The sequence below is a fragment of the Phytophthora infestans genome, genomic scaffold, assembly GCF_000142945.1.
Source record: "Phytophthora infestans T30-4 supercont1.1 genomic scaffold, whole genome shotgun sequence".
Classification (NCBI taxonomy): Eukaryota; Oomycota; class Peronosporomycetes; order Peronosporales; family Peronosporaceae; genus Phytophthora; species Phytophthora infestans.
The window spans coordinates 1,028,271-1,049,704 of NW_003303758.1; the positions used below are offsets into that span (position 1 = coordinate 1,028,271).

A 21,434-nucleotide genomic window follows, 5' to 3' on the forward strand; every position below is an offset into this window, starting at 1 on the left:
GCATTTGCTCTCGTGGCTTTATCATATTTCTATCCGTGCTAACTGCTGGCTCTGCGTTTACTAGCTTCATTTCGTTTGGAACCTTTGGCGATTTAATATCCAAGTTGCTATCACGATTAATTCAGTCAAAACCTATTGCTCTAGAGGCAAATGATTGCGGGATACCAGGAGCAAAATCACTTGTTCAGTCTTGCGTGTGGTATTGTATCGGGTTTTCTGTGGGTGATTATGACATGTTTTGTCGTCGGAGCTTTCACTCGATAGACGTGCACGAGAAGGGAGATCGTTATTCTGTCAGTTTGCGGTACCCCCCGTGGTTTGCTATTGGGGTTCAGCTCCTAGCGCGATGGGCAGAGGAGCTCGATACCAGTTCTACGCACCAATTGCTGAGTATTCTCCTGCGTATATCAAAGTGGTACGTAATATCTCGCTGTGAAAATGTGAGTTCTGCTTTGCATCTGTTTACAGTGAAATTAATCGGGTGTTTGCTGGCTTAGCCCGGGTAACTCGCATCGTCTGGCGTCGACTAATGTGTTGGAAATCTTATTGAGGTCATTCACAGCGGTTTCCAGCAGCTCTAAAGATTTACACAGTTCCAGGGAGAACAAACTTTCGCAAGCTCTGCTTTGGGAAACCAATGTGTTTTATGAGACTGCGGCTTCCATTGTGGAGAATGTTGCACTTACCAGCGTCTCTCTTACGTCTGCAGACTACTGGATTAAAATGCTGCTGTGTTTATGTCATGAACGATCACGGCAGTCGATAAAGCCGAGAAAATCAGACCGTTCATCGCGTTCGCTCTCGATAATACGAACCCCAAAAGTTCCCAACGCTTCCAATGGAAAAACCTCTGCATCATCAAATGAGGTACCGGCTTCCCCTGTGCCACCGTTGATGCGGTTGCTGGTAAAAATGACGTCGGCAACGTTTGAGCGTGCCAAGGGCGCTTCTGGCATTGAGTTTGACGTATCAAGAGATGGATACGGGTGTCTTCAAATCCCGGACATTAATGCCCGATGTGCGTCTTCGACTGAGCCTGCAACTACGCCATCTTTGTCGACTTTTTCACATAGTTCGAAGGTGTGGCCTCCACCTGATGGTTACTCAGTGATGGCTTGGTTTCGATTGGACTCATTGGAGCGCAAGGATGACCGTGAAAGACTCTACCGTGAGTGTTTTATGTCTAACACGTGCATTCATTGCCGAAACAAGATACAGGACGAGTGTGTGTTGAAGTGTTCTCATCGAGCGTGTCGAGGCTGTATTGAGGCACTTCTTAATAGTGGTGGTGAGTGTGTGGTTTGCAATCCGCCGATGTTCTATCTCTTCAGATTTCGATCAAGTGATGGAAACTCAGTGAGTGAAGCGTTTTTGAAAGGAGGAAAGCTGTACATGCGGACGAGCTCGAACCGCGCGTCTGCTTACCAGTTTTCACATACTCCGATCGCGACAAAGCAGTGGCATCACGTTGTCTTCACGCATGCAAGGCAACGTTTCCAGCCCAGTATGGTTTCTTGCTACCTGAACGGAGTTCTGCAAGAGCACGTGAAGATATCGTACCCTTCCGGCATTACAGGGAGCCAACCGCTCAGTGGTTTATTAGGTGTACCATCCCAAGCACGCCGTTGTTCCAGTGCGAAATGGATGCTCGGTCCATTCTATCTATTGGATCTACCTGTCTCGCCGCCTGTAGTGAATGCAGTGTTCGCTGCGGGGCCTTCGTATGACCGACTCTTCTTTGGCGCTACAGGAAACAACGAGATAGGAGTCACGTTCGACCACCTGAATATTCCAAACATGGTGATGCTTGATTCGTATATGTGGGACCCTGTGCGTTCGTTAATCGATTCTGTCGATGTTGAACGTGGTGGTCGTAACAAACTGCTTCGTCGGAGTCTCTCGCTGGCCTCGGCAGCATCAAGTACGGCTGCAGCCATCGTTCAGGACATCAAGTCAAGCTCCAACGTGTTTGCTCGCATTCCTAGTGCAGCGCCATTGGTTCATATCCCGATTCCATCCGAGCGTATCGTGGTAACATACTCTGCACGAAATGGTGTGGCAAAAGAGCTATCGATGGTGCCCAGTAGTAAGCTTGATGGACGACCAAGTGGACATCTCATGGGAGGGGCAACGTTGTGCGAAGCTGCGACAATGGCAGATGCTATGTTCGACATACGCAGCTCTGGGTGTCAAGTCGCGTATGGGCTGCTAGATGAGGCTTCGACAGCTGAGGAAGTGGAGTTGGCCCTCGATCTACTCCGGCTTTGTATGCAGAGTAACTTTCGAAACTTGGCAGCGATGGAGCACGATCATGGATATGGCGTTGTGAATTATTTGCTTCACCAAAAGGCATCGCTTTTGAGTGCGCAGTGCTTGCAAACTTTGTTCCGAATCGTTGGAGTGGACTTTGAACTCGACGCACCGGCGCGACAATCGGGAATAGAGGCGCACCCTTCCCGGGACAGTGCTATCCGGAATGTACAAGCTCTGCAGTACTTTATTCTGGACTACTCGCTCTGGCAAAAAGTGCCGGGTACGGATACAGCAAGGCTACTTTTCTCGACGCTGTACTCGTGTCTGGCCGCTGATGACGAGGCAATTCGTGAGCGAAACCGAGCACAGTTGCAATCGATGAGCTTTATTCGACAGCTTCTATACGTACTTATGGACCCCACCGTCACGGATGGTGTTTCTCGAGTGGTTGTGGATGTGATTTTAGTGTGTTTGACGAGCCCAAGCCGTGATTCGATTGTGGAATCAAATTTCTCAGACGTCACCAGCTTTCTTGCAGCTACACTGTCCCCACGCTTTGGTCGGTATCGGAGTGAAGGTGTTGATGATGAAGTCTCTGTTGAAGTGGTATTAGACGCAATTGGTACCATGGGCGACGACGACATGTTTAATTCCGCCGAACGGAAAATGGAGCAGTTCAAAAGCCACACTCTAGCAAGTCCAACCGGTCGATTGTGTCTGAGTCCACGGGGATCTCAACGAATGGATGGGAATACTTGGAGTGAACCTAACGATAGAGAAGAAAAACCTGGACCAACAAAAGTGGCAAATGCGCAGTTGATCTCACATCAAGCTAAGATCCAGGAACTGTTGTTGGACACATTGGTGAAAGCTGTGCACAAACTTGATGTGAAGGAGAGCAGGGAATTTGGAGAGGACCTTGACAAAAGGGGCTCAGATGCGAGTTCTGGTGGACCACTTAAATCTGTTACTTCATCAAGCACTTCTTCGAGTGGGGCTGCACGAATGCAATTGCCAAGTGCGTCTCGTCTAACGGGATTCCGCAAATATTTGGGTATGCGTTGGATTGAATATTTCCTCTTCCCTGGTGATGAAACGGAGTTTTCACTTCGTGTTACTCCGTCGACAATCAATGCAGCACTACGGTTGCTATGTACTTTGCTTGGGAACTCACGATACGAAAGCGTCTTTAAGAAAGAGGGCTATTATCGGTTGCTTGCTCAGGGTTTGCCGTGCAATCACGCCATGTTCACGACTGCCGCTGTGAACCAGCGTTTTCCATTCCAGAAGATGTGGTTTACTCTGTTTGGAGCACTTCTAGGGACTCCAGTGGACGGTGTGCCCGCTGCAATACGGCTTGAAATCGACTACCTCCGAAAAGATTTTGAAGTTAACATCCAGCGGGATCGTGTCGTAAATTTCAGCATCTTAAACGTCATTATGGTGCTGCTTCGTCGTCATTTCAATGATCCCATGGCAATGATGAGTTCCGCTGGAGATACGTCGATGGTAACTTTCGTTGATTTTGATGCAGAAACCAAGCATTCTACTGTACTCACACCCTCGACTGAACAAGCCGACATTTACCAGGTCGAAGTTCTTGACTTCCTTCAGCATATCTTCGAGAACATGCCTAGTTTGCACAGTTTCGTCATCTCCGGAGCTGAGAAGATGCGACAGGAGTTTATGGAGGAACTGACTCGGTTGATTTGCGCTGCCGCGAGAGCTTACTTAATTGAGCAGTATCCACACTCTCAAGCGGAAGTATCGAAAGTGTTGGAGGACAAACAAGTTGCTGTGACTGAATACAACATTGTGGTATGTCGAGCAGAGTTGGCAGAAGAAGCAGCAGCTGTGGATTCAAATGGAAGTGACCCGTTCTTACATCATCCCGTCGCGGCAAGTGGTTTACGGCTGTTAATCGCGCAATTGATGAAACTCCTGCTTGAAGCACCAAACGGCAGCGACGTTATCGAAGAGTATGTCGATGGCACAGCAAACTCAGCAGTAGTCCTCCCGCCTCTAAACAGTGGACTCGTCTTACGCTTCCAAAGTCTTGTGGTTATGGGTCTTCTCGATCATGTCCGTGCGAAGTTTGACGATGACGATATTGTGGCCAAGCACAAACACTTTGGAGCTAACGTGCGGGAGTTTGTAAAGTTTGTTGTTGCAAAAATGCATAGTTGGCAGCACCCACAGCATGGAGATGGATGCCCTGCAGTCTTTGCCTGCTGCGGGGCAGCTCATTTTGTTGGTGGGCCTTCTCGGCTATTGGAAATGGTGCTGTTTGTGTTAGCGGATGCACATATCGGGGCTTGTGGCGTAAATGGCAGTGGCTTGTCTTCATTATCAACACCTTCATCGTTTGGTGGGATGCTCTCTGAAAAGCTCAGTAAGGGGAAGAAACGGAAGCCATTTCGACAGCTTATGGACCGCATGACTCGCTCTGTAGAGCTTGACACGCTAGTTTCAGAGCTGTATATAGCCTTGAATGCTGTCATCCTACACGTCTTCCATGGTCGCGGTGCTGAGGTTGGAGACGAGGAGCTGGAAGCTATGCTACAGCAGATTCATTTGCATCGTGACGTCGTGTTTGGCTCACAAAGTAGCCACGACAAGCGATTTCTGGGCTGTTTGTGCAGATATCTGCTACAACTGTTGAGTGACGCCAACGTCCGCCCACTTCAAGAAGCGGCTGCGCATCTTTGGATCGATCTCATGCTTTTCCAACGGAGTTTTATTGATGATCTACTGACTGTCGAGATTCGGAAAAGTGGAGCGCCACCGTACTCGGTAAATTTGATGAAGAACGGGTTTGATGTGCTTCTCGAGTGCGCAGACGCTCCAGCCGAGAAAAGAATAGTGCAGTCGTCATCATTCGCTACGTTTTCGAAGTGGCTGGAGCTTGTTGGGCCTCCATTGAAGGAATTAGAGGGTAATTTGGATCGTATCTATATTCACTTCGTCGTTGAGACCAAGGAAGCTGTGCACGAAACTTGGACGGCGTATCACAAGAAAGCGAATCATCGGAAAAGCAAGTACGAAAAGCAATTCGATGCTCGGTACGATTGGTTCGTATCGATGGAGAATGCGTACATTGAGTCTTTGCTGCGTTCGCAGCAAAACGAGTTCCGTCGCCAGCTCAAGTGGGAACAAGACCGAGTAGACAGACAAAAGTTTGTTGCTCGTCAGTGGGGACGTCTGCGTCTTGATTTTCAGCGAAATGCGATAGCTGGTGCGAAAGATAAAGACCAGGGAGGATGGGAGAATGCTCGATCGATCTCGCCGGGTGGTTCCTTATTGATGAGGGAGATTGCAAACCGAAGCAGGTATGACTTGGAATCGTCATCTCCTCGGCGGTACTCATGGCGCTTAGACTTTACTGAAGGTCCGTATCGAATGCGTAAACGTCTTACCCAAATGGCTCAGACTCTAGAGCCATCGTGTCGTTTCCACGGCCAGCAGACATCGCCAGCGCGAATGTGTGAAGCGAGCAATAAGCTGAAACCGAGGAATTCAACACGAGATGGCGGCTCTGAAGGGCCCGGCCTGCTTCAGCGACGTTGTTCCGAGTCTGATGTCAATCTACGCACTGTCAGCTCTCAAGCAAAGTCTTGTAAGACAGCTGAGCCTCTCGCCAAGCGACAGCAATTCGATGAAAGTGAGACAGGCAATACCCGACAGCCAGCCACGAAGAGAGCGTTTGCGACCAGTGCATCGTCGTCTGCTGTGCTGAGCTCCAGAGAGCGGCTGCGTAAAGGATCGTTCGAAGCATTATTCACCAAGTACGTGAAGAATGAGAGACGCCCTTCACAGAGTTTTCGCTTCAATCGACTATCTGCTGGCCACGACAGTATCGTCGAACATGATGATCATGAAGAGGAGAAGGCAGGTGATGTCAGCGGGGTAGAGAGTTCAGCTGTTTTTGAGAGTGCTGTCAACTCTGGTGGTGTGGCTATGGAAGATGTCGTTGATGAGAAACTCCGGCCGCTTTTAATGCCTGGGGACGAGATCATTGCCATTTACGATTGTTTGCGCATTGACGGTATGGATTCAAGTCCTGGCGTCTTTCTGTTATGCAACGATCACGTGTACATTGTCGACAATTATCAGCGACAAAGTCAGCCGTTTGTTTCTTCTCACAACGATATTGGGAGTGAGCATAACTCCCAAACCCGCGTGACGGAGGTCCCTCAAGGTTCCACAACGTTGTTAGAGCGCCGTCTAAGCTGGCGTCTCCACGAATCTCCACACCATTCCCAATCTGTCGCGCGATCAAGGGATACCCATCAGTGTCGGTTTTGGGCGTACGAGGACATTACAGAGCTGCACAAGCGAAGATATCAGCTCCGTCATGTTGCCTTGGAGTTTTTTGCGAACGACGGTAGAAACTATCTGGTTCGTTAGCGTTTTTTGTGTACGTCTTGTCACCTAGAACTCACTTTATTATTCGTTTGCTGTAGGTTACACTTGAGTCACTGGAGCAGCGTGAGCTCGTATTACATGCTCTCTTGGCTAAGTGCCCAAATGTTCAAGGAGCAGCCAGTGGTCTTGATGGGGTATCAGGAGGGGGTGACTTGTACTCACAATTACGCAAACTACTACGCAACAGCATGACGGAACGATGGGTCCAAGGCGACATCTCCAACTTTGCGTACCTCATGCACCTCAACACACTGGCAGGAAGGTCATACAATGATCTCACGCAGTACCCTGTATTCCCGTGGGTTTTGGCCGACTATGATTCGGAGATATTGGATCTCAGTGACCCAATTGTCTATCGAGATCTACGCAAACCTATGGGAGCGCTTCAACGCGAAGAGGAGTTTCGAGCACGATACGATGGCTTACTGGAATCCCTTGGAGTTGCTGACGACGCTGCAAGCGACCACGCCCTCAGTTCCCGGCCGTTCCACTATGGTACGCACTACTCATCTGCTGCTATTACGCTACATTACTTGATGCGCTTGGAGCCTTTTACGTCGCACTTCCGACGCCTTCACGGTGGGAAATTTGACCACGCTGACAGACTATTTACGAGTATTGTCGGTGCCTGGAAGAGCGCGGCCGGTTTTGAAGGAGCTCAAAACGGCACCCAGGACGTGAAAGAACTCATTCCCGAGTTTTATTACTTGCCAGAGTTCCTAGAAAATGTCAACGCTTGTGTGTTTGGTACCAGCCAGACTGGAGTCGTCGTAGGAGACGTGGAACTTCCTCCTTGGGCCAATGGATCCCCCACTGAGTTCGTGCGCTTGAATCGCGCAGCTCTCGAGAGTCCGTACGTCTCCGCCAACCTGCATCATTGGATCGACTTGATTTTTGGGTACAAGCAGCAAGGCCCAGCGGCTGTGGAGGCTTGCAACATCTTCTACCACCTCACGTACGAAGGATCTGTGGACTTGGATGCGATCACCGACGCGTCCACCAAGCGCGCCATCCTGGATCAAATTACAGAGTTCGGACAAACGCCATCACAACTTTTCCGAACGCCACATCCAGTCCGCGCAGTCGCTGCGTCTACGAGTGGCAATATTGCTACGAATAGCTCGCTCTTTGGAGGTTCGTTGGGGCCGTCTTCAGGACCCAGTTATGCTCAAGGTGAAAGTGGAGATGGCAGGAGAGTGGCTACTTCCCCTTTGACTGCCCGGGCTGCGCTTGCCAGCTCCTTCCTGGAAGGAGGAGAAATCATCTCGCGGATGCAGACAATGTTGTCTAGTGGCCCAGTACTTAGCGGTACGTTCGTAGGCACGACGGAAGCAACGTTCTCGCCTGTTCTCGAGACCTCGGCATTGCTACAGCAGGAGCCACGACGGCAGGTTCCTGTCAATCCTCTTCTAGCTTTCTACCGACGTGGACAACAGGGCTCGACTTCTGGTAGCAACACGAACATTCACAACATCGCGTGGACAAGTGGTGGAGTTGCGCGAGAGGAAAAAGTGGTGGTTGCTGGCCCCAAGTGTCTCTTGATTCCTCCACGGAATAACGAATATCTTGCCTGGGGGTTCCACGATCAATCAGTCAAGGTTGTTTCTACTAGCTCTGCTGAGATCGGTGGTCATGGGAGTGAGTCCAAAGTGATTGCATGCTTAGAGCTGGATGTGGAGATTGACGTTGCGACCATCACCACTGACGGACGGATTGTCATCACAAGTAGTCCGAGCTTACCAGTCTTGCGTGTGTGGCGGTTCAATTCAACAAGACGTTCTCTGGCTGCGTCTCTAGCTGCGGCATCGGGTTCTTCTTCGGCGTCTGCTACATCGTCATCGGCTGCAGCTGTAGCAACGTCACTAGCTGCCGCGTCGGCTTTAAGTGCACCTCACAGACGTCGAACATACACGACAATGCCATCCAGCACTCGTTCACTCACACTGATGGGGTCCGTCTCCACGCCAATGCACCGGAATCGAATAACGGCGTTGCAGGCGAGTCGAGCGTACAGCGTCCTTGTGAGTGGATGTGCTGGTGGTGTTGCTGTGCTTTGGGACTTAAATCGCCGTCGATTCATCCGCCAACTTCCGCCAATCTGTGGCCAAGACGACACGAGAGTACGTGGAATCACGACGATATGTATCAACGAAGTGACGGGCGACATTGTCGTGGCTGCTGGCTCGACGTTTGGTGTGTACAACATCAATGGAGTACTCCGCGTGCGTTTAGATGACAGTGTCGTGGTGTTCCAGGATCCATCTGCACTCTCTCCGGTTTCTATCACTTCAATGGCAGTGAATCGCGGTGAGGCGTGCGAATGGAGTGCTGAGAAGCACGTGATAACTGGTCATGCTGACGGTACTCTTTGCATTTGGGCGTATTTGCAATCTGGCGGACGGGATCAGAATGGACAATCTCAACAAAGTCGACGGAAGGACGAGTGGATAATTGAGCTTCAAGGGCGGCACAAAGTGACACCAACCAGTTCTATCACCGCGGTATGCGTCACTCCAGATAAGAGGAAGCTTTTCACTGGAACACAAGATGGTCACCTCTCCGTCTGGACGGCTTCGACATCCTATGCATCGCCCACAGCTCACCGCTAAACCAACAACCACTGAATGCTTAGAATTTTTTTTTTCAGTAGAAAACAGAAAAATATTGGCCTTTAAATTTTTTAGTTACAACCTCCCATCGTGTCAAATTTTTTGAGCTAGACCAAAGTGTACCTGAAGTGTGACTTGTGTGACTAGTCACTCTTATGACAATCCTGGTACATGGTACCAGCCATTGGCTGACTTCAAAACTTGACCGTGCTTCGAAATTAGTCGCGCTTTAGTGACGTCACAAATCTGGATTATTTTACAAGAATCATTTTATTCTAGTATGCTGATTTGAAATATGAACAAGTAGTTCCTATAAACGGGCAACTAAACTTCCAAAAATTCTGTGCTCCAACCTAAACACCATAATTAGTCATGGCATGACTAACTAGAGTGAACGGTGTAGTTTGTTTATTGAACTCAAGCGTAGCCTACCTATAAATGCATTCAGTTTACAACCGACCTTTAACAGGTCACTTCGCTTATTTTTGAACAAGAAAACCTGTGAAGCTGTATGTCTCCCTGAGAGATTTGTAAAACTCTCGGGAAATTCTACTTCCTCAAGCGCAAGGTGCTCTGTGGCCCCATTACACGTTGTAGCCATTGTAGGCTACAATTTGTAGCCAATCCATACCAACGCGAGTAGACTACCTGAAACTCTGAAGTTCGACGTAATGGACAGAAGCTGTAATGGGCCAACTCTGTGCCCGCTTCTTCGGTTTATACGCTAGCTCACGTGTATGAAGAAGCGTACGATGCGGTTCACTTAGATTAACTATACTTTCGTCCAAAAAATATAGATTTAGCTAAATAGGAAAGCAAAGCCGATTCCAAGTAAAATTGAGACCTGCTTATTTGTTCTTGTTTGGGGTTTCCTTTTTTAAATGAAAGGTATTTGCCAACGAATGATTGACAGAATCGTACAATTCAAATTGGTTCAAGATATCGACTTTTAGCGAATGAATGTCTTAAATGCATGCAGACCAATAGTCTGTCATATGTGACCATTGGTGTATCTCACACCGGAGTGGTTACGGCAACCGTAAATCTGAGACATGTTGGGTCGCTATAGATGCTTATGGTTGCTTTAAGCGTTTTTTACCAGGCGTAATTTAAATATCTTTCAAAACGTACTTATTAAGTACAAATGACTCATTTCCAAAACGGCATTAAGTACGGAGAGGCGTTACTGCAACCACAATACGACAAGACGACAGGAAATAATGCAACCTTATCGCCTAAAGCGACCATAAAAACATATGGTTCTGGTAATTTATAATAAATGACGTGGCCACGTCGTCGCCTTCATCAATAGCAGTGTAAATAACGCCACAACATCCTAAATTTAGAGTTATTGAAACAGCATTAAAGGCGTGTGCACCACACCTGGGTGTGTTTCTTACACTACACTGTGTGGAACACATTTTTTCACACTTAGCAAATATTTCAAGGATCCAACATCGCAGCAAGGATGGACGGAAGGTCGCTCGCTCGGGAGCTGGTGCGCGCGCGCATCTACGAGCTTATGGACATGAAGAACACGCTTGAAAAGCTCGGCGCAAGCCTCGAGAAGGTACTAATAGCTCAGAGGGAGTTACTGTCTCGAATTGAGGTGAGCGAGGAGAGCATCTACGTGCTGGCGCCTGAGATTGCCAATGCTGGTGCGAGTCAAGACGGCCACCTATCCTTCGGAGCTTTGTTAGAAATGGCAGTCAACAGATTGAATGGGTAGTATGGTAGTATGCTAGCGGTTTTTATATTAACGGATAACACAGCTACATCTACCTACTTCAGATGCTTGAGCAGCTTCTCATTAATAGACTTCGTATTATCCACAGTGCGACGAGCCATACGGCTCCTGCTCGATTTACAGAGTATTATCCACAGTATTCGGAGACGCATAGCTTACACATCACTCTTGGAAACGTTTCTGCATTGCCAGCGAAGATTCGCGGTCACATAGCTGTAAGCTTGGGCCACAACAAACACACCACAGCTTGAGTAGTCGGGTTGCTGTGGAGCTTCAATCCACTCAATAGGGTCTATGCATAATTTTGCCGCAGGTGCCGATGCCTTACTCCATCTCGCCACAAACCCACAAAGCCCTTCCATAACTGAGTTACCATCGCCGTCCTTAACACCGTTCCAAACCACCTCCATGTCCCCATGATAACCTTCGTCAATCAGGGGCTCATACAGGTAGGGATGCACATGTAATGTGTCCTTGTCTTCAACGTAGCGTAACGTAGTTATTATGATACCCCAGTGGCTTTGGTTCAGGTTGACAGGTTGAATCATGAACTTGGTAGAAGTGATACGCGTGTTTGGTGTCTTTGGCCATCCAACAGCTGCCGTCAATGATGACAGGACGTAGCAATCCCGCACCGTGCTTCCAATGATTTCCAAACAGAAGTCAATTGGGCTATCATTCAGCCATCCTCAACAGAGTCCACCAACAACGTTTTCGAAGGCGATGCAGGCCTTACCCGACCGTGTCGTGTATTCAGAACTCAGTCGACTGGATGCAAACTTTGAGATCACCTCGTTTGTCATGGTGCAGTGTCGCCCCTTTACAGCATCAACTGATAGCCCACTCGTTTCAGTCTAAACAGCAAATAGATCCACATCGGAGTTTACCTTCCGCCAGTTTTTCTCCAACCATTTCCGATCTTCGAACCATGCTTGTACCTTGGCCTTTATCGCGTAGAATGTAATTGCAGCTCCCACGTATTGTCTAGTACAAATCACAGCTCACAGTTATAGCAACCACAATATGACGACCATAAAAAGCAACCATGCGAGAATGGCAACCTTACCCGCTGAATTTCCAAAGTTTGGGGTCGATAGAAGCTACGAGATCGAGCACGATTCCTTGTTTCTTGATGCGGTCGTCGAGTGGATCTGGGTGACGTTGCTCGGACTTAGCTGTCTTGATTGAAGCTTGCATTGACCGCGTGATGTCTCCAGGGATTACAAATGGGTGCATGTACGTTGCTGGTCGTACAGCTCCCCAGCTGCATTCGATTGTGCGACCCCTGAGGTACGCATCGTCTAGTTGGACAGGGTATTTGTCTATCATGCCCGCCACAGCTCTGACATTCTCTGTGTTGCGTGCCCGAACGACAAACTCATCAAGCTGTACGGTGAGATCACTAGGGTATTTGTGCACGGCGAGACGAGTATGAACTGAGGTAAGCTTTGTCTGTCTTAGCTGCTTCGGATTTGATCGTTGTCTCCCTCGGGTCTTCGGCTTTGGGACGTTTATGATATCCACTCGCCGCGTAGGCATCGCTGGGTCGGTAGTTGGATGTAAAGCAGATTCACCAACCTCACAATTTTCGACTTTCTTGTAATCAACTGCATTCTCGTAATCATCTGTATTCTTGTGATCAGCTTCATCTGCGATGGATACCGGCGATTGTGCCTTGCTCACGAACTGTCTTGGGCAATCGAGAGGAAGAATGTTGTTTCCCGATTTCGGACTTAATCTGCCGCGTGATGATAATCTGGTGCTGGAGTAAACCCGCCAACGTCCTGTCAATTCTAGTCTTGAGGCCTAGAAGCATCTTCAAGTATTTCCAATTACACTCGATCCTGTTAGTTGTCGTATTACCAGCAGTAAAATGTTTTTCGCGTTCATAGTTCGACCACATTTGTCGACACAAATGCCAGGTTTTCTCAAAATACGCAAAGAAATTGGTCCTCCTTGACTTTTTGCAGTATTTCTTCATTGCATCATCTGCAGATACATACGCGTCTTGTGTGCGGCTGCCAGTAACCACAACAAATGAGTGAAAAGGCAATAGAGAAATTTGCTGACTGCAGCGCACCAATACAGCATCTTCGTCAGCAACTCGATAAGTTCTTCTCTCTGTGCCATCTTGAGCTCAAATACTTTGCGTTTCATCACTTGTTTCCAGTATGTAATGGCGTGGAATTGACAGAGTAGCACCTGGGCGGTTGGAAAGCACTCCTCAAGCACTTGCCACTCTACAAAATCTTTGTCGATAACCACACTCGTGACGTCTTTCCACTTTGATTTTTTGTCCTTGAAATATTCCAAGATCGTTTTAATCGTGACAGCGTTCTCACTGAGGCAAATAAAGTCAACCACTGGGAACCCTCTACCCGTACGCGTAGTGACAACCAAACTCCCTACACAACAGTAGCAACCAAATGAGAGTCAAGGCTGTTGTAAATAAATAAGGTTGCGCTTAAGGTTGCTATAAACATAAGGTTGCTTTTCTGCACGTACCTAAATGGTAGCCAAGATTGTTCGTTCCGTGCGTGAAGTCCATCGTCAAGGTTTCACCCCACCGCTCAAACATCATATTTTGCACTTTCGTTTGCATGATGGCTCCACAGGTGATGTCCATCTGGTGCTGGATAACGAGCACATCTCTACCTTCAATCTGTCGAAGAGCATGCAGCAAGTCTTTCATACGATCCTGAGCGGAATCTGGCCCCATGATACTCCGGAGAAGATTTCTGGTTTGCTGTGGTGTCACTTTACAATCTTTACAGCGTAAGACATTACATACCAGTCGGTTAGATTGAATAATACCACATAATAAAAAATAAACAACTAACCAATGCGGTCGTTCAAGAAATTGGTGATGTGGGTAGAAGAACACGCGCATCTGCCAATGTTTTCACATCCTCCATATCTTGTTCGTCCAGCGGCAGCGTCGCCGTTGTCAAGTAGCTTGAAGCTTGTGCTCTGCTGTTGTCGTGCGAATGTGTATAGTTCTGAAACAGCAACAAGTTTACAGATGTCAGCCGGATTCTTTATCACGCAAACATTAATAATAAGTCTCGAACCTGGTTTCGCAGCACGATTTCGTAGTGATTGCCCGAAACGCGACTCACGGTGGCCGTTAGCCGTGCTGTGCATTTGCAGTACCGCTGCTTTCAATTGCGATGCCTCTTGGACCTTGATTTTTGGGATACACCGTGAGTGCACCGGTAGATTCTTTCCGAATACTCAAACGAAGTAGGGATTTGTGCTTCATGCGCGCTAAATTAAAACAAAATAAGAGCATTCCTTTTAATTAATATGTTTAGACAGATCACACCAGCTAAACAAGCGTACGTGTTGTAAGACGCCGTTCGTTCGGAGCTCCGCACACGAAACTTTAAAATATTCTTCTCCATGTATTTCTTGAATTCCTTTTCAAAATCAATCCACGACAAAAGTGGTGCCTTCGGCCTGAACGGCTCCACCACGTTCACTATTTCGTCCTCACCACCACCGTTCATGAGGTCATCTCTTCAAGGTGCTTACTTTTTCGGATTCTAGGCGTGTAATCTGCAGTGGATTTGGGCAGGCGTGTAAGTCTGGGTCGCTCACGCTGTGTACCTTCGGCCGGACCCGACTGTCCACCAATTTTCTGCTTCTTGAAGGGACGCGGCAGCGACGGCAGGTGTGGTAACTCGCGGATTAACTTCTCTTTCTTCATAGAGGCTAAAATAACAAATTAAATATAAAATTACCTTCGCTAAATCAACCACAACCGCTTTAAAGCAACTTTACCTGCGTGTGTCTTCTCGTTTCTCTTTTTCTTTGTCTTCTTGCGTTGCACACGAGCTGCAAAACACACCCCAATGTTAATATAAGTAATTGCACATCGCAAAAAATTAACATGACAGCAAACGTGCGTACCAGCGCTCAATGATAGATCACTCTCTGACTCCGAAAAGGAATCTTCCCCTTCCGCGTTGCTATCCTCCTAGCCCGCAGACGCATCCTCGTCTCTGCTATCATCGCTACTGCTGTCGTTGGCGTCTTCGATGCCAATTACCGCATACAGGTCTCGCAGCCTCGTACGTCCTCGCCAGTCTACGGATTCGCCCATAAGATCAAACTAACTTTGCTGCGTCAGGCGCAAATACTGCATTACGTACCAGGCTTGGCCGCGTCCTGCGCACGACTCATGGGTCTTCAGTTGCGTCAGCGTCGGGTGTGGAGCTCGTGTTCCTGGCGCAGCCGCGCGTTCTTCTCGCTCCCGCGCAATTTCTGAAATGGGAGGCTCACAATGATCGTATTTAAAACGAATCGAACTTAAAAGAACAGATACGTACCTAAGACGGAAGCGTTTTTTTGGATTTTAATTTCGCAGGTAATTTATGAATTTGGGTAACGCAACCATCAAGTCTTTAAAACGACCATAAATGTCTTAATTTACGGTTGCGGTAATCACTCCGTTAAGTACGAACGACTCGAGCCGCTCATTTCCAAAACGGCATTAGAAGCAACGGGGATGCAGAAGACTGGAAACCAGAAACGCGCGACCGACACACGCCGTACGCACATTTCGCTAATGCTGCTGAAAATAATTGATAACAACTCGCATGTCTGTCTTAAAAGATGATGGACCATTACCAAAGCAGCGGAAGCTGGGAGCGCTGAGCGAACAATCCAACGGAGGAGATAGAGGGCATGATGAAAACGTTGGTGAATACTATCCACGGATGCGTGCGAGTGCGCACCGAGAAGAGGTGCAGTCACTGATCGGCGAACGAGGCAAGATTAAGAATACTGTGCCGTCATTCTCGTCTGGTCCACTGGAGTCGTGGAGTGTGTTTGAGCGTAAATTTAGGAGCTACAAGGCGAAGTACAACCTGAAATTTCGTGTGCGGAGCTCTGAAAAGACGGATCTTTACAACAAGTACGCGGTTTGCTATTTGCATTTGTTAATTCTATCTTCTGGCATTTTGTATTGAGCGTGCTCGTGTTTCTTGCTGATTTATAGGGTGCATGATGATCAAATGCCTACTGCTTTTGAGTGGACGTACAAGCCATATCGCTGTACACATGGTGCTTCACAAGAATCTCAATCTAAGGGTCATCGTAACCGCAAATCTCGATTCTGCGGATGCCAAGCGCGGTTAACTGCTGCTGTAACACGGGTAGTGGGCAACACGTATGCGATTGGCATACGAAATGAGGTACGAGAAAAAGCAAGGCTCACCAATCTGTTTGCCTTATAACACTAACTTTCTCATGGACTTGATGTTAAGAACCATGCACACGCATTTTACCTCCCAGACTGAAGCTTCATCGTATCTCACAATAAAGACGCTGCCACTCGATGACCAAGATATCGAGGACATGAAGACTTTGGCTAATGCCCGCAAGTCCTCTACACACATGACAAATTTCCTGAATGATCGCATCGGTGCGTTGTGGAAAATGGTAATAGCCCATCGATAGTCTGGTGCTAATTCTTTTCTGTTTGAGATGTATAGGCTGCGAAGTGACACCGAAGCAGACACGAAACCTCATACGCAGCATCATGGGGTCGAACACAGGCAAAGATCGAATGAAAGACATGTTGCAGGCTCTTCGTCATCTTGAAGGGAGTGATGTCCTTGTCTTTCAGGACCAGATGGAGGTCACTTGCGGCATCGTCATGCAGATAAAGGTTCAGAAATTAATGTTTGAGCGATGGGGCGAGACATTAGCGATGGACTTCACCCATGGGACTAACAACCTCGGGTATCACTTGGGTACGTTGACCCGGGTACCTTGCTCTTAAAGCAACCTTTAAAGCAACCCTAGTGTTCATAAAGCAACCTTACTGATTAGCCTGGATGCGGGTTTGGTGCTCGTATGTAGGGAGCTTGGTTGTCACGACAGCTACAGGAAGAGGTTTCCCTGTTGTCGATTTTTTAAGTCTCAACGAGCAGGCGGTCCCAATTTCAACCATTCTCGAGTACTTCAGGGGAAAAAATCCGTGCTGGCAACAAATGAAAACCGTGGTCATTGACAAAGACTTTGTCGAATGGCGGGCTCTCATAGAGTGTTTCCCGGACGCAACGATTTTGCTCTGCCAGTTCCATGCCATCTCTAACTGGAAGAAGGCAGTGCAGAGGCCAGTATATCGACTCAAGATTGGCCAACGCGAGGATCTTCTTATGTTTATCCCAAATCTGCTTTACAAATACTTATCATTTGATCAAGCCGGCTTGAGAACTGGTTTACTCATGTCGTGCTGTTCGCTAGCCCGACGCAGGAGGCTTACGACACTGCTTACAGCGACCTCGAGGATTATTGCACCACCAACAAAAGACATGCTTTCTTCACCTACTTTGACAAAAAGTGGAACTCTTGCCGGGGTATGTGGTCAAATTTCGCTCGAGGACAACACTTTACCGCGGGTAACACAACTACGAATCGCATCGAGTCTAATTGGAATCAATTGAAGATGCTCCTCGGGCAGAAGACGAGAATCGACAAAACTGTTGCGGGGTTGCTGCAGCACCAGATGACCATCACGCAGCAGATAATTTTGGAGATTGGACAGCAGCACTCAACGTTGCGAGTGTCTAAGACAGTTCCAAGGTTTTTGCGGGCAGTAGCTAGTCGGCTTTCAGTGATCATCTTGAGCAAGTGAAACCAGAATGGGAGTGCTTCGTGAATTTGATGCCCACAGCAACCTACGAGCGGGGATCGGAGGTCTCAATATGGGAGGTTCTCCACTCGAGCCAATCCTTCACGTGTCACGACGTTGACTGGACGTGCACCTGCTTGGTTTACAAGAGCAACCACTTACCTTGCCGCCACATGGATGTACTGGAAACCACAAGCCCCGAACACTCCTCGGACGGCAGCAACGATGATGCGCTGCCAGCCACACAGATTCGAGAAACTATACAAGAACATTTACCACCAGCCGCGACACCTGTGCGGCAAGTCGACGTCGTCAGCGTTCCCAAACCGAAGCGTCGCGGTAGACCACGTACAACGACTAAGCAACTGTGGCAAACAAAGCTCACGTCGGGGCTGCAGCGTCTAGCGGTTCATCAATATCCCAGTGGCCTTACTGTGCCTTTGCATCACCCCGTCATGTGGGCACGATGCACTTCCAATTTTAAGTATGTGCTCGAGATAATGGAGAAGTACCCCATTCAACTGGAGGATGCCTATCGGAGGCCCCGTACAATCGACCGCCAATGGGAAGCATTCTTGCCATCTAAGTACATGCACAACTTCGTGATTCCGGCGGATCTCACGCGTTCAATGCAGGATGCAATTACAACTACAAAAAGCGAGCAGCAACAACCCGATGCACTGGATGACAGCGTGAAAAAGCAAGGCATCGTCCTTGACGTTGTTGCTACTATCGATCCAAAGCTTAGGCAGTTCAGCGGGTAAGGGTGCTTTAGGCTTGCGGTTGCTTTAGTATAGTTGCTTTATGAGTACGGTTGCTTTAGTTGGGTTGCTTTACTGATTATGGTTGCTGTACCACGTTGCTTCTAGCCAGTATGTCAATGCTTCAGCGGTCTTCTACGACATCAAGGCGAAGGGAAGAGCGTGGTTTAAAGACCGCAAGTAGCTAGAGCAGGATTGGAGAAAAGTCAAGTCCGATGTAGATCTTTTCGCTAGGCAAACGAATACTTGTGGACTGTCAGCGAATGATGTCTGCGATCGCCACGAAGTTCTAGCAAACGAGGTGATTTCGAAGTTCGCTTCTTCTCGGCTGCGTACTGAATCTAAAAACGTTTGGGCCAAGGTCTGATCAGCTTTGAAAACATAGTGGTAGGGTTTGTCGCGGATGGCTGAATGATAGCCCGATTGATTTATGCATCGAAACAATTGTAGCTTCGGTTGAGGGTGCATTTGGATTATCATCACTTACGTGGGTCGTGGGATGGCCTACCACACTGCGTATTTCAATTGGAGAAGTCAAGTCCATCGTCAATCCTGTAAATTTGAAAGAGAACCACTGGGGCATTGTTATCATCAGTCTGAAAACTACAAAAAAACGACGCGGCTACACGTCTACATGTACGAGCCTCTGATTGATGAAGGGTATCGCAGTGCGATGGAGGAAGTCTGGGTAGGAATACCAAAAACCCAAAATGACGAGCGCAGTGAAGAAAGGGAAGGCCTACGTGGGTTTGTGCTACGGTGGCATGAAGCCTCGATGGTCGAACGGAAGCTTATTATTGATCCGATTGAATGGATTGAAACTCCACAGCAACCTGACGGAGCTAGTTGTGGTGTATTAGTAGTCGCTCAAGCTCACAACTATCTTTTTGGGAATGTGGAGCAGCGTCGTGAGCACTTCGTTATTTTCAAATGCAACAGAACATCAGACCCACTCATCCTTGGACGCGAGAACTCTAGCCCGGGCGCAGCTACGCGCGAGGATCAACGAGCTCGCGGACATGAAGTCAAAGCTAACGAGTATGAACTCAAGCCTGAAACAGCTATCAACTTCTCGGCCCTCGCTGTTGAGCACGTGCAACAGCAGGTCCATACTAACAATTCGCAAGTACTCACAGCTTACCTTGTCCGACACTATCCTCAGCTCAAGGCTCTTGCCCCTGGATCACCCATAGTCATGCGCGTTGAAGAGTGCCTGGTTGCTGCTGACATCCCCCTTGCGGACTTGCTGAAGACGTCTATAGCGCTGAACGAGAAAGCTGATGTACCTGCTCAAGACAAAGAAGAAACCCAAGAAGCAACGCACACGTGTCCGGCAATGAATCATCTCTTGGCTGTCATTCAAGAGTTAGTTGCATCCAATCGCGTCCTAGCAGAACGCATGACCATCGTCGAGGCTGCGCTACTCAAGTCGAAGTCCAGCGGTGTAAATAAGGCAGCAGCTGAAGAGCAACAACACAAGTGTAACAGGTCAGGAGAAAAGCATGACAGGCTGTATTAAGTCATCAACAATTTCGAGTCGTACTACCTAGTTGAGCTCGTCTTCTAGCTTTTGTTGAATCTTCTTGGCCTTAAGTGCAACGGAGCAGTTCAAGATATGCTCGTTACTAAGGTTCATGATAACCCACAGCATCCTCAACCGCATTACCTTGATGTCATGACTGGATACCCCGTAGCTCTGCTGTATTAAGTCATCAACAATTTCGAGTCGTACTACCTAGTTGAGTTGCTATCAACTTCCCGGCCCTCGCTGTTGAACACGTGCAACAGCAAGTCCATACTAACAATTCGCAAAACTGTGGGTCACACAGTTTTGCGAATTAGATGCGTGACGTCTGAATTTGATTTTTAAATCTAGAGCGAAGGTCCCGTTATTTAAACGGACGTAGGTGTCATTTAAAATAAATTACCTAGAAACAGCTGCCTTGGCGGTTGCTTTAGGCAATTAGGCTGCTCTAATTCTTGTCGTAGCGTTGTATTAAGGTTGCTGTAACGCCGTTCATCTCACACCTACGTGGAAAACGTTGTTCGTAGCCAACTGGCTACATGTAGCCACTTGCGTGACCCCGTTACACTGGACATAAATTACTTTCAGGAGTTATGACTCCACACCTACCTCGAGAAGCGCATGTGAAGCTGACGCGTCAACAAGAGCGATTTAATTAGGTGTTAAGCGCCAAGCGAATGGCCATCGAGTGTGCTTTTGGAATGTTAAAGCAACGTTTCCGTTTAATTCAAAGGCAACTATAGCAAATAAATATTAGCAGCTGCACGAAATTTATTTTGGCCGCTTTGATTTTGCATAATATTTTATTGACCTCGGCGACGAAACAGTGGATTTAAACGAGAGAAATAGTCAAAGCGTTTCCTTGTACGAGAAGAATGCAAGTAGAGATACACGGAAGATCAGTAGGGATAAACGCGATGATCTCGCCCATCTAATTACTCGTTGAGAGAAGATAAGTATTATATCCTGCGAAAAAGCGTCTCAAAAAGCGCGTTTAACGCTGATGTTTGCTGCTGAAGCGCAACATCTTGGCGGTGAAGTACCGCCACGATATTCCTCGATAGCTATCCATTGCTCCATTGAGCTGGATGAACATTTAATAATACACTTTGTTGCAGCAGCAAAAGATCTACTCTTCATCGCATCTCCAATACTTGTCACGCCTTCAGCTAAAGTACGCAGACCTAAACCTTCTTCGTAATCAAGTGCCTACATATAGCCACTTGCGAGGAAGGAGCACTGCAGCCGCTATATTGACCCGTTTAAGAGATGCTTGCGGACGTGTTCACGAAGGTGCTGGCCCACCGCGTTTGTCTAAACTGTGTGCTAGTAGGGCTACACTGGGAGGTGTGAATGCGCTTGATCTTCGAGCTGGAGCGTCGCGCTCCCCAACGAGGAGAGGTGTTGAGCTAGAGCTGGAGCCGCAGTCTGTGTCACGTGTGATGTTCGCCAAGCAGTTGCTCCGGGCCGC

At 48.0% G+C, this 21,434-nt stretch overlaps 1 protein-coding gene across 1 annotated transcript; it reads left to right on the forward strand.

The window, feature by feature from the left end:
- Window positions 1–723: 723 nt before the first annotated feature.
- On the forward strand, window positions 724–9,021 carry PITG_00160 (uncharacterized protein; the record flags this gene model as incomplete). The annotated part of the gene is made up of 6 exons (XM_002908741.1): window positions 724–2,859; window positions 2,929–5,433; window positions 5,566–5,701; window positions 5,795–6,651; window positions 6,717–8,926; window positions 8,991–9,021. The coding sequence occupies 6 exons, from the start codon at window positions 724–726 to the stop codon at window positions 9,019–9,021; spliced, it is 7,875 nt and encodes a 2,624-aa protein (XP_002908787.1).
- Window positions 9,022–21,434: the final 12,413 nt, after the last annotated feature.